Source organism: Channa argus, chromosome 15 (assembly GCF_033026475.1).
Source record: "Channa argus isolate prfri chromosome 15, Channa argus male v1.0, whole genome shotgun sequence".
NCBI classification, from domain to species: Eukaryota; Metazoa; Chordata; class Actinopteri; order Anabantiformes; family Channidae; genus Channa; species Channa argus.
The window spans coordinates 16,545,551-16,559,499 of NC_090211.1; the positions used below are offsets into that span (position 1 = coordinate 16,545,551).

General features: G+C 37.9%; 1 protein-coding gene across 21 annotated transcripts in view; it reads left to right on the forward strand.

The window, feature by feature from the left end:
* Nucleotides 1-13,949, forward strand: part of cacna1aa (calcium channel, voltage-dependent, P/Q type, alpha 1A subunit, a) — an 82,883-nt gene that overhangs the window by 43,616 nt on the left and 25,318 nt on the right. For all 21 annotated transcript variants that reach the window (XM_067476730.1, XM_067476733.1, XM_067476716.1 and 18 more), the window contains 7 exons: nucleotides 5,094-5,193; nucleotides 7,553-7,713; nucleotides 7,886-8,026; nucleotides 8,117-8,318; nucleotides 8,487-8,651; nucleotides 9,131-9,241; nucleotides 10,938-11,021. In XM_067476730.1, coding sequence (XP_067332831.1) covers nucleotides 5,094-5,193; nucleotides 7,553-7,713; nucleotides 7,886-8,026; nucleotides 8,117-8,318; nucleotides 8,487-8,651; nucleotides 9,131-9,241; nucleotides 10,938-11,021 — 964 coding nt within the window. The remainder of the gene's footprint in view (nucleotides 1-5,093; nucleotides 5,194-7,552; nucleotides 7,714-7,885; nucleotides 8,027-8,116; nucleotides 8,319-8,486; nucleotides 8,652-9,130; nucleotides 9,242-10,937; nucleotides 11,022-13,949) is intronic.

Consider the following 13,949-nt stretch of genomic DNA (forward strand, 5'->3'; position numbering starts at 1 on the left):
TATCTTTTGCCGTCTGTTTGGGACGTTCTCCATTTGTATTATTCATCCCAAGCCTTTTCTTGTGTCGGGTAAAGAACTTGGTTGGCTGGTATAGAGTTGTTTTCTCGATCTGTTTCAATTGCCAACAACAATAATATCGAACATATACTAATTTACCTGTAAGGTACATATACATATGTGCAATTGAATGCATTGTAAAACAATACATCTGCAACAAATGTCTACATATCCATCTATAATAAAATGGAAATGGCTAGGTGACACAAATAATTAAAAACATTTTCATAAAATTGCATTTGACCAAGCTATAGTTCTGCCATAATTGTTGATGGCTTCATGCTAAGAGCTGAGGGAATGTCTTACAAATCTAAAGCGAGTGAAGTCCTGTAAGTTCATTATTATATCTATTAAAAAATAAATAAATAAATACAATTTCAGAATTCAAAATACAGAATTCTCTTCACTCAGTTTATGTACTCATTTATTTTTTTGTCCCATTCATCAGGTCCATTCATAGTCGTAACTATTCACAGTTTTTCTCCTACTTAAATCAACACAATAAAGTTAAAATACTAAGGAAAATGCTTTTTCAGTCTCATTTTACTTATGCTTGTTTCAGCAGTGAGGACCCCAATCCTGCTTGATCTTGACGTATTTCTCAACTAACCACTACTGATTGCCTGAACCATGTGTGTTCAGTCAGTCAGAAGCTGGAAAATACCAATTCACTTTCTCACTTCACCCACTTAATTTGCTTGTAAGTTGAAAGCGTTTTCTAGTTGTTCCGATTTAACACAAGTAAACGCCTCGGCAGTGCTCATAAAAAGGCCTGAGACTGCAGGGCCGTGTGCACACACAGGACTTCCTTACAGGAACTGAAAACAATTGTTAAGGTCAGTGAAAGCCATACAAAATCTAAGGATGGTAGAGGACCGGAGTCCGGCAGAAAAACTTCCCTAGAACAGAAATCGAGGCTCTGCTATTACAAGTCAATGCCAAATGAGCAGTCGTATTTAGTAGTGTGAGTATAGGATATAATATCGCACACACCAAAGATGCACGGAGAGCTAATATTTGTTCAATAAGTTTAAAAAAAGAATTTAAATCTGTTAAAATATAAAACAGAAGGAGAGAAGGTTTTCTAAACACAGGAAAAAGAGTCGTGTCTTCAGGAGGACAGGGATGCCCTGGGTTACCTAAGTGGAGCAAATCTGCCGTGTTCAGTACAATACTCCCTGTGTTGTGGTAGCAGCAGGGCAAAATGCACGTCACACTTCTTGATGATATTGTGCCATGTAAATTAAAATCTTAGTGTAGTTTTTACTTATTTTAAAGCTATTACAACATTAACACCCTTCAGCTCAGTGTCCCCACGATGTTGGATGAGCTACCTAACTCTGCACACTCAGCAGAAAACTCAACTGAACTCTTTAGCGACTTCTTATGCACTAAAATCTGTTCTTTATTGCACTTACTACATCTCATGAAACTGAAACACTACTTCTCATAGAACTTTACTTTAATGTTTTCTCCTTGACTTAGATTTTTATTTGCCTTCTCCCTCACTTGTAAGTCACAGATGATACAAGCATCTGCTAAATTTCTAAATGTTAAAGACCTGAATAGATTTTAAAATAAAAACACAACATTTTAAAACATTAATTATAGACAAATAAACATATTATTGTTATGTGAATGCTATAAATTTATAGAGCTATTATAGAATTAAAGAAAGAAAATCTGATTTCATTTTAGGTCATATTTATGCAGACTTGGAGAACAGTTTAAAGGGTTCACAAACCTTGAGGCAACACTTTTTGTTCTTAACTCTGTCCTCTAAGGTTCTTTATGTGGATCAATTTGTGTCTGTATTTCTTAATATTTCCTTGGGAACTATAGAATTAGTATATAAAAGATCAAAAGTGATTTAACATTACTGGACAAAAGTCACAAAACCAAAAGACCACACAAAACTGGAACAATGGCAAGGCAATTTCATAATATTGTTAAAGCTAATATGAGAAAATTACTTAAATAGGCAGGTCTGGATTATACTGTATGTTAACACAAATACACAAAACAATCACTAAGCTATTTTAACTGATAAAATCAGATTTAACTACAATAGGGGTAAACCACATTAATGGTCGATGGAGAGATCCGAACCAGTCGGAAGAGATTCAATACACATCCAGATAATTCCTTAATTCAATTGGTGGAAATCAAACATCATTCCAGAAGGGCTCAGCAGTCTCATGGGAGATGTTATCGCTCCTTTAATCCAATTAGTCTGGTTTGATGGCTGCTGGTATTTTGACCACTTGCGCCACTGTCACATTTATGCAGCCCTGCTAAGCTTTTTATCCAGAACAACTTTAGTTAGTCTAAATAAATACATTTAGCAATTTCATTTTTTACACAAAGCAATGATTGTTCCAGAAGGTATTTCATCTTGTGAATGTTGGCCATGCAGGTTAGCGGTCCTTAACAGTTGGCACTCATCATAACCGTTGAGGTTTTAGCTTGCAGTTAATGTCTGCTCTTAACCGTCTGGACCAGAAACTAGATTTGAAAGAAATTTGGTGAGTGTAATTTATTTATTGATAGTGTTGCGAATCTAAACTAATTTTCAAATTAAAACAAAACTAAACTGACAAAAACAAAACTTCAGTTCTAAGTAGGCCCCAAAAAAGGTTACATGTTTTACACAGCTGTCAGTCAGGAGGACTGACCGCAGTGTCGCTTCACTTTAGAAAACGCACGGCATAATGATGTGAGAAGCTAGTTAGCTGCAGATATGGTTGCATATTAAATTTGACCAAACATTTAAGGTGGCACAGCTCGATTAGGCGCCCATTTAGTTTCCCAGTCAGGTCTGCCCCAGAATAACAAACTGGAAATCGATAAGAACAAGAATCGATAAGCCGATTCAGATTCAGATTTGATCAACTTAAAACGATACCCAACACTATTTTATGCAGTTCATAATATTAATCCAGTCATATTTCACGGAAATAATACTACTAAAACACTACCACATCTGGCTTTTAAACGCACACCTAACGATGTCTTGGGTTTAAGTTTTTTTTCAGCGTATGTTTGAATTGGGAAAAGTAGTCCAAGGGTGTAAGGGTGGATCTAACAAAAACCAGGCCTTGTGTTCTCTTTTTTTCCCTCTGTCCCTCATATGAATGTTTTCTTGAAGTATCCCCTTTCTCTATGTCCCATTCTGTTTCTTTTTCCCACTATTTGTCTTTTTGTCTTTCTCTCTCTTTGTCTTACTGTCTCTCACCCCTCTCACATCTTTCGGTTCGGAACACCAACAGCGGCGGAGGGTAAAGTTCCCTTTCTTTTTCTGATTTTCTCTTCCTGCACTCTTTGTGCCTGTTCTTCTTACAACACATATATCCTGTCCATCCATCCTCCATCCCAGTTGACATTTGTACTTGTCTATGTTTCCCATTGTTCATCATGGAACACCTCTGACTCGAACACAACTAAACCTCAAGTTTCTTCACACAAGTCCACTAAAGAGGCATTGCCAGTAGCATCGACGCATGGATGCCACTGATATTTTATGCCTTTTATAGGTTTTATAGGAGAAAAAGTGACAAATAAAGGAAATATGGACAGAAAGTCACAACAATAAAACTTCTAAAAATTGTCAAATTAAGACAGAAAAAAATGTTACCATACAAATGCACACAGACATGAATGTATCACAAATGACTGTTTTAGACCCTAAGGTTTGTTCACACGTGTGAATACACACACACCACCATCAGTCTACCATCTGGTATAACAGATGTAAGACGTTGACAGTTGTACGCCCAGCTGTCCTCCCCCTTAGGTTCTGCTATCAGTGACTCTTGATGTTAATCTCTTTACCCTGATCTTCATAGTGAACATGTTAGCCAGTTAGACAGGTTATGTTCTTTTTCTGTTCACAGAGTAGACTAGTAAATCCTTGTTTTATTAGATATTTACTTTGGTACTGAGGTGTATATTCAGTTTATTAACTGGCAGACAGCCGTATTTAATATGTTGGAGAGGTTTTAGTTTTGTGTTCAGTGTAGCTGAAATAAAAAGGTATTTCTTCTGTCTTCACACATGTACCTATAAAGCCAAAGTGTCAAAGTGCTAAAACAAAAGGTTTGGCTCGGCATTATCTTTGTCTTTGCAAAAGGTGTATAAGACAAGATCCCATGCTGTTTGAAAAATGCTTTGAAACCAACTAATCCTAGTTGTACTTTGGGATTTATAGAAATTAACAGGTTAAGTCATCAAAAGAGAGAGTTTGGCTGTTCCAGCATTTATAACGTTTAAGCACTTGTGACTCCACTAATGTAACATTTTTTTCAGCAGTACATATAATAAAAAATCATAAGCTGTCCCTATGTTATTGGGAGGACACTTAAGTGCAAGTGTTCACTCTAACAAGGCTTCTTTGAGCTCGCTGTTGACAGAAAATATGGGGTTTGGTCTCACTGACACCCGACTAAACTCTCTCTGCAAATGTCTGTGGGTAGAATAGTTCAGTTTTCCATCAACCAAGCGGCTGCTTAAAAGAAGAAATATTGCAGCATGGAAAGCAAGGTTTCAATGGTGCATGTAATGGTGGAATATCATTACCTGGGCATGTGCAAGTCAAGGCTTTAGCCGCCTTTGCAAAGTATTGAAATTCTTTAATGTACAATGTAAAGTAGTGAAACCGCCAGACAGCAGTAAGACAAGAATGATATCAGTTGCTCTCATAGCATGAAGTATATTTGTCAAACACACCTTAGTTCTAGCATGTAGCTACATTGCTAACCTCACATTTAGAAATAAGGCTAAAGCATAATAGGATAGCAATGCAGCATGCGTTGCTATGTATTTAACCCTAACGTAGTTACTCATTATGAGTTAACTCGGACAAAAATGTCAAGGAATGGCTGCCCACTACCATTTTTGAACCCAGAGGACTAAACAGTCAACATTCATCTTAACCTGCTGACTCTTTCAATTTGTGTGTGCATGTGTTTGTGGTATGTATGTTTCTGTTTCTGTGTGTTGGTGTGTGCGTATGTGTGTATGCATGTGGAAATGTATAGGGGGAGCAGTAAAGGAAAAGACATCAGCACTATCAAGTCTCTGAGGGTCCTCAGAGTGCTTCGACCTCTGAAAACTATTAAACGTCTTCCCAAACTCAAGGTATGTTTAGCAGAAAATGTTTGAGCGCATGTAAGTGTCACCATTAAAATGTTACTTTAGGGTAATATTTTTAAAATAAAGAGGCAATGGTGGGGCAATATCTAGGGTATGATGACATAACGGGAGTTGTAATACTTTCATAACTAGCTAATGTCGGATAATATTAACAATCTAAAAGGGTTGTATCCATAGAATAATATAGAAGAGGTGCAAAATGCAAAATTACCTGTTTCTACATTATTACATATAAATATCTGTAGTTATAAAGGTGAATGAAAGACAGCTCCACAAAAGTAAAGCCATCTTAATGGAGGTTGATTATTTTTCAACCTGGTCTCATTCAAAATTGGAGTGCTGTTTGTGCATATGTAACAGGCTCACGCTGTTGGTTCTTAATAGTTTTCCTGCTTTGCACAGTGTACTTTAATGTTTACCTGAGACTCACATAAAATTTCAGCAGTCTATAAACCAGATGGAATTGTCACTTCTTGCTATTCTTCCCGATAGTATCTTGACTGCTTTGGCTCAAGAACACGTAAGTCACATTTATGACTCATTTTGTTGTTGTTCCGGTAATCGGCCTCATTCAGAATTTGTGAATGGAGTTGACTTGGAGGCATATTTGTACTTTCCATATATAGCAGTTACAGTGTTTAGGCAGTTTGAGGTTTTGGGACACAAACAATTTGATAGAACTCGCTCCCCGTCTGTATTTGGATTATATTTCAGCGTGTGGTTCACTCCAGCATTCCTTAGGTTGTCATCAAGACAACATGGATTTGTTCCTGCCGACATGGATAGTGGTTTGTTTTGAAGGAAACAAGTGATGGGTGGAAGTGTCCCACACTTTCCCTCAGAGAGTTCCTGAGGTTGTGGCTAATAGAGAGCAAAAATGGAAATAAACACACTCTTCAGACTGTTATTTATATAGAGACTATTTCTCAGAGGACGATGCTGTGAGTAACAGTCAGAAGACTAATAATAGCTGATGAGGGGTAGTTGGAGAAAAATATATGCTTTCGTTTGTTTTCCCCTCAACTTTGTAGAAACAAACTTTAGTCCGGTTTGTGAATATTGTGGGAAACAAGAGATTGGAATATTGGCTATGCATTTTTGTTATGATGAATTTGTCTAATTCTGTGTTTTTCATCCGTGTACTCTAGTTCATATGTGTGTGATTCATCATATGATATGAAATTCTCCTAAAATTCAAAGTAGGCCATGTCCCTCTGCATAGCGTGAGGCAGCAAAAGAGTGGAATATGCTTTAAAAATGGTGAATCTTTGACAGGATCAGAATCACTATAGCCCAGTACTACCACTGAAGTTTTCTGAGAGTCAGATGAGCTTTAAAGTGCATTTTTAGATAAAACTAGCGAGGTGAGCCATGGCCCTCGTTTCTTGCAGTGTTGCTTTCTGGGGGGAAACATTAGCAGATGATGTGAAAAGCAGGAAAAGCTTTAACATATGGCTTGTTTCATATTCAGAAATAGAACTCAAGTTTCAAAGTTTCCAAACTATTCCAATAAGCCAACGTCGCAGCACGAGTCTGTAGAAACCTACGCGGAATAACTGCATAAGATAATAGAAAGGGTCAATAATGTAACTTGTATTAAAAGTAATAAAAATTATTAAGTGTAATAAGAGGCTATTTTACGCATAATTCCTCTGACATTCAAAGCATATTTTTGTCAGTGTTTTATAACTTGACAGTAAAACCAACGTTGATGATTTAAGGTGCAGTATGTGGACTATTACATCTTCTCTAGAATTTGTGTCAGACGAATAGAAATCTGTATGGGCACATTTTATACATCCATCAGGCACAAGACTAAAACCTCCTGGTGGTGTTATTGTTGTGGTGGACAGTCATCACTCTCTGGTCCTGGTCTCTTTGCGTGTCGTGACAGATGTCGTCACACGCCAGCGTTCAATTTTTCCCTGTTCACAACAACATTACCACCACCTGGAGCTTTCAATGTGATGGCTGATCAGTATATACTGTTTGTATCTAAAAAACATTTTGTGTCTCAAATGTGCAACACGCTTGAATGAATAGCAGCAGTTAATAGTATTGTATAGTAGTAACTATACAATATAACACAACATCTATTCAAAGGAGGCTGTTAATTGACTAAAGAATTTTAATTGTGATGAATTTCTCTGTCTTTTGTTTATTGCAGATTGCACTTTTTTTTTTTATCCATAATAAGCTGTAATGAATCTAATAGACAGTGGTGCATTGTGGATCATCGTTTCATTTTCTCTCTCAACCTTTTAATAGCATTTGCTGTCACAATTCAAAACCAAAATAAAATCAATACAACGTCTCTCTCCGTGCTTTATTTTTCTATCCTCAGGCTGTGTTTGACTGTGTGGTGAACTCTCTGAAGAATGTGCTCAACATTCTGATTGTCTACTTACTCTTCATGTTCATCTTTGCTGTGGTGGCTGTGCAGCTCTTCAAGGGACGATTCTTTTACTGCACTGATGAATCCAAAGAGTTTGCACGTGACTGCAGGTGAGGAAATACCATCTGTATTTACCCTGAGCAGTGAAAATGTTACCTTTATGAATAACGCTTGCCTCAAAGGTATTTAAAACTTCATCTTCCGTTAATATATACATTTGGAAGCGTACTCTCATATACATATGCATTACTGTACATGTTGTGTTGATGATGTTTTTTTCAGGGGCGAGTATCTGGTTTATGAGCGTGACAACGAAGTGAAGGCGCAGAAGCGGGAGTGGAAGAAATACGATTTCCACTACGACAATGTGGCTTGGGCCCTTCTCACCCTCTTCACCGTGTCTACTGGAGAGGGGTGGCCGCAGTGAGTACACATAGATATCCACACTCATGTGCAACACACAGGCTTCTGCCAAACTGAAACTCTTTTCTAAGCAATCCTCTGCGTCTGCAGGGTACTGAAGCATTCAGTGGATGCGACTTATGAGAACCAGGGCCCGAGCCCCGGATACAGGATGGAAATGTCCATCTTTTACGTGGTGTACTTCGTGGTCTTCCCCTTCTTCTTCGTCAATATCTTCGTGGCTCTTATCATCATCACCTTCCAGGAGCAAGGAGACAAGATGATGGAGGACTACAGTTTAGAAAAGAACGAGGTGAGGAAAGATTAAGAAATTAAAGAAGGGCAGAGATTAAGAGTATTGGGAAGGTGAGTGGAAGGTAGGAAGGGAGAGGATTACAACTCTTAAGCTTGGAAGAAGGGATAGAAAAAAAACATTATAGCAGCGAGAGACCAAAAAACACTTTCTTTTTGTATTTTGCAGAGAGCCTGTATAGACTTTGCCATCAATGCCAGGCCTTTGACACGTCACATGCCCCAGAACAAGCTGACCTTTCAGTATCGAATGTGGGAGTTTGTGGTATCGCCACCGTTTGAGTATACTATCATGGCAATGATCGCGCTCAACACAATTGTGCTGATGATGAAGGTACAAATTTGCATTCTACAATCATAGAAACAGTAATGTCCACATTATTGACCTCACAGCAACAAATCAACATAAAGTACTGATGATAGAGACTGAAGTGAGCATTGTTATTGGTTTTCTGTCTTGTCCCTTGCTTACAAAATGTAAACACGTTAGGTTTGGCCTATATAGATATTGCTTTGCACACTATTTGTTGAGATTAAACGCTGATGTGTGACCCTCCATTCGGAGAACTGAACTGTGTGTCTTTTTCTGTGTCTTTATACCTGCCCTCCTTTCTGTCCCTGGTGCTGTGTGTGTGTGTGTGTGTGTGTGTGTGTGTTTGTATCTGCATGTGTGCTTATGTAAATACACACCTACTGGTGCGAATGGTTATCCATTCTCTTGGTTTTGTACGTTGGCTTGGTTGTATGATTGTGTCTGCTGCCTGTGTGTGTGTGTGTGTGTTTTTGTGTGTGTTTGTGTGTGTGTGTTTACAGTATGACGGAGCTTCTGAAACCTATGAAGCTGTGTTAGTCAAGCTGAACATAGTGTTTACTTCCCTCTTCTCCATGGAGTGTGTACTCAAGATCATCGCCTTTGGAGTCCTGGTGAGTGTGTGTGTGTGTGTATGTATTTATCCCATTGGGATAAATAATGTATGTATGTATCTATCCATTTAATTTTCTCATGCCTTATTCTATACATACAAAGTACAACTTTGCTCATTTTCTAAATTATTTGGAATTTTAACAAACTCCGCACAGACACAAAACAACAACAAAAAAATCTCCTCTCCTCAGTTGATGTCTATCAGTCTGTAATCTAGATCAGCCCTTTGTCTGTGCTCTTTGACCTCCATTGTTGCCCCAAACAGTTCAGAAAGGGTAATAAGAAGTATTTCAGGGGAGCACTGTGTATAACTGCTGCTTTAAAATTATGTTGGATAACAACAGAGTACTACAGCACAGACTAACAAGCTAATCTAATTTGCAGACTGATGTCCAATGTTTGTGAGTAAATAAGAGTCAACATTTGTTTTATAGACAGAATGGGCATTGTTGTAAATAAGATTAGTTTAAAAAAGTTTTTTTTTAAATAGCTCTTTTTAGCTCATTTCACCACAGTGTTAAAAATTTAAAAAGCAGAGATGCAATTAGTTAGCAGTCAAGAGTGCCGTCACTGGATGTGCAGATGAAGGAAGGAAAAAATGGATAGAAGACAGTTTGGGGATGAATGTTGGGAGGAGATAAAGACGGGGAGGATGGTAATACACTAATTAGAACAAGCAGGGTGAATGACAAATGGGCGGTAAAAAGAGAGTCAAAGATTACAGTGAGGGCGGAGATTAAACAGGATGGGATTTGAATCTGGAGAGTAAGCTAAAACACACTCGTGCCCGTCAAAATCATAAACACAAATAACACCAGGCCACGTGCACGGCTGTGTTTATCTGTGCATTTGTCTGTTAAGGTGGTTTATTTCAACAGCTGCCTCCTTTGACTTCTCCATGTCCATCCACTTGTCTAATGCACAGTTTGGCTGCCGGCAAAAAGTAGGAGAAAAAAGGATGCAGACTTTTCTCTTCAGCATTTTGCTCTCACAATCCCTTTTTTATCTCTGTTCGAGTGTCTGTATTTTTTAAGTGATTTTGTACTGTAAGGAGATTGTTAATTCCAGGAAATAGAGAGAAATCTGTTGCTCCTTGAAATGACCCTTTAATAAACCTTTTTGATACTAGATAGAATGAAGTATGACTTTATGATAGGCTTAGTGCTTGATGTACATTGATGTATGTTATGTGATGTTTGAAATCTGGTGTAGTCTTCAAGTGCAGTACAGTTTGTCCCCAGCCTGTCTGCTGGCATCCATCCCACATGCTGTCACTGATGGTCCATTTGTCTCTTCCAATTTCTTTTCCTGTCCTGTTGGACTTTTTTCACTTTCTTTTTTCTGTTTTTTTTCCCCTTTTAATATCTGACTCCTGTTCTCTCCGTCTTCTCCATTTACTCTCGCTTTTCTTATTTTTATCTCCCATTTTTATACTTTTAACATTACTTCAATCCTGCCATATGTTTTCCCCTATTGTTTCAATGTGATCTGACCTTTTTACATGCAGTGCTCATTTCTCTATCAATAGTTTGTATGTTTCGGTTAGTTTTGAGTTGTAATTTGTCTCCTTTTCCCATCACATCTACATTGGCTAAAATTTTCTATGTAATTCTTACAATCTCTACTGATTATCCTTTTCTTGGCTCTCTCTTGTCCGCTTTCTCTACTTTGGTCTCTCTCTTGTCATGTTCACAGAATTATTTCAAAGATGCCTGGAATATTTTTGATTGTGTGACAGTTCTGGGCAGCATTACTGACATCCTGGTTACAGAGCTTGGGGTAAGTAGTAGAATGTCATGCGTTTGTGTGTATATTTAGAAATCTGTACTCAGGGGTCAAAACGTTGGACAGATACAGTGATAGCATTGTTTTATTGAGTGTATGGTGTTTGAGTAAGTATAAGTATTTGTTTGGTGAGCTCCAACATGTGTCGATGGGCTTGTGCATCTGCCATATTGTCTTAAAAACATAGAGTAGACAAGACAGGGAGTTAGGGCCGAACATGAGTTAGAGGCCACTTGCATTGCTCTTTCATGCATGAATCTCTCTTGAAAGTCTTATATAATTGTCCCAGTTGGTGGGACAAGTAGAGGCCAGACTCCAGGTAGCCTGGGCCACTGACAGAAACCAGCATCCATAAGCAACCTAATATGCAGTCCAATCTCAGGTGGCCAATAGAAACGTTTTGTGTTTTTTGTGTCAGACATCTATTTGTAACTACATTGGAAGTCTTAGAGACCTATTGGACAATAGACTGCACAAACATTTAAAGCAACTGGATTTTTTTTATCTACTTATAATTTCACATTTATCTTAAAGCTACACTGTTAAATGTTTTTCCTTTTATTTTTAGTAGAAATATGCTCCATAACGTATCTCTTTGTGGAGAAGTATTGTCGAAATCTCCTGCAACCCCAGACCCTCTAAAGATCGGTTGAAAGAGTTCAGAGATGTTTGCTTCTAAACTTTTTTGAGCAAAGTGGCTATTTTTGCTTGAGCAGTAACTTCTGTGGCATTCTCATTTATTGTAAGCTCATAACTACAACCACCTGAGGTGCTGTGTCTTACATGGTGAAGCTTAGAAAGTACAACTGAGCTGTGTGAGTGCAGGGAGAGGGAGGCCTTTATCTTATGCGTGAGCAAGCTGTAATTGCTTTACTGATTACTGCAAAGGTTTTCACTGCAGTATGACTACATGAAGTTGGTTTACATTGTCCTAATCCCCAAATAGGCCTAAAATAACCCACAAACTAAAAGCCAGGCACAAAGCTATTTTAATTGTCTGAGTAAAGTAGCATCAAGTGCTGATATGTGTCAGTCAGTCAGTGCCTACACAAATCGTAGTTGCCATGCTGACCCTCATTGTACATAACTGGTGTCATTTTTTTAAAAGTTCTTCAAATTATAAATTATTTTTTAAAGGTGCCTATAGGCGGAACATGAGAGAACTATTACACACTGCACAATTATACAGTCAGTATTAAACAAAAATTCTCCAATGTCAGTAGAAAATGAAGTGCAAATGAAAATAGCTACATTGGAGTAAAAATATTTAACCTGATAGACATTCAAAGGAAAAGTGAGACACCTTGGCTGGTAACCTGAAAGTAAAAGATGTGCTTTGTACTCTGTCTGAACACACTTGAATGGTTGCTTATGCGGAATAAGAGAGCATTCTAGACCACATTTAAGAGCTGCACAGCTATAATCAAGGGCTGTGAACCACTGCGATGGCCGGGCGTAGCACTGTCTAAAACCCTATAAAGGTTTATATTGATGTGATTGACTACCATGATTCTAGTAAATAATTGTGTAACTGCTTGATTTTATATTAGTTATTATTCAAAATTCATAAGTTTTTTTCATCAGTCCCGTTTTCTTGATGCTTGCTATTCCTACTGTATAATCTCCAGACAGAAAACTGCTGTGCAATCTTGTCTCTGAAATGACTGCTGATTTTTTTCTTTTTTTTTTTATCTATTTACATGCTTTCTTTCAATCGTCCACAAACTTAACGACGACCTACTGTAATCTACTTCGCCCCTCCCCCTTCTACCGATTCCATCCAATCAAAATGCACTATAAATCCTCTGTGTCCACCCATGACAACTGGCTTGGTCAATCTCTGGTTGTTCTTCGAACCAACCAAAAAACAAAAATTGGCTGCTATAAACCATATGTCTGCAACATCCACATGTAGATGGTTTGTAATTTTTTAGAGATATTTTTTTTTTTTTTTTTGCATCTGTTTTGACTGCATGCCAACGTATGTTATGGCTGTGAAATGTGCATGTTTTGCTTAACCCCCACCACCCGGGACCCTCCATCCTAAGTGAGCTCTGGATTGGTAAGATTTTACCAGTTTTTACAAAGGTTGCAAACCTCTCTGCCAGTCACTGTGTATTTATACCTACAATATGTTTTTATTCAGCCATAAACCATACCCATACTGAATATCTTTTGCAGAAAACGAGTTTTCTGTAAAGGATGGACTCTATAAACTAAAATAGATTGCTTCATCTATTCACTGAGATTAGCCATTGATTGTAACCATATACACATGTGACAGTGGCTGGGAAAGTAACAGTATAGTAAGTGTGTTGTTGTTATTATTCTTATCAATTATTATTATCATTATATATTTAAACAAATTGTTTATGCCAGAGAAGAAGGGATGCACACTGCCCCTTGCATGTCTTTTGCAGGAACCCCTTATTTTGACAGTTTGCACACATAGCAATATAATAATGTCGTATTGTGGATTAATCCTGCATGTGCCTGCTGCCAGTGCTTTTCAAACGATGTCCCGAACTGCAGTCTTTCCTTTATTTACTCTGGTATTAAGTTACTGAAATTGTATAAATGTATGATAATAATTTGAAAATCAATTATAAATGCTACATAGATCTAAGGCACATAACCAGACTGAAATACCTACCTGTAAGAAATTGTTTTGTGGCTGCAGTTGGTCCTTCCACCACCCTTCTGCTCTTACTTGACATTGTTACAGATATGTCACGCATTGTCAGTCAGTCCTGTCGGATGGTACATGTGCCACCACTGGATTAGCTGCTTCACCTTGCACATCTGCATGCTGTATGCTTGCTTTATTTTAAAATAATAAAATAAGTTGCCTTGAGAGAATTAGTGCATTTGGTTGTCCTTCCAAGAAAACATGACCCCCCCCCCCCCCCCCTCCCTGCACTT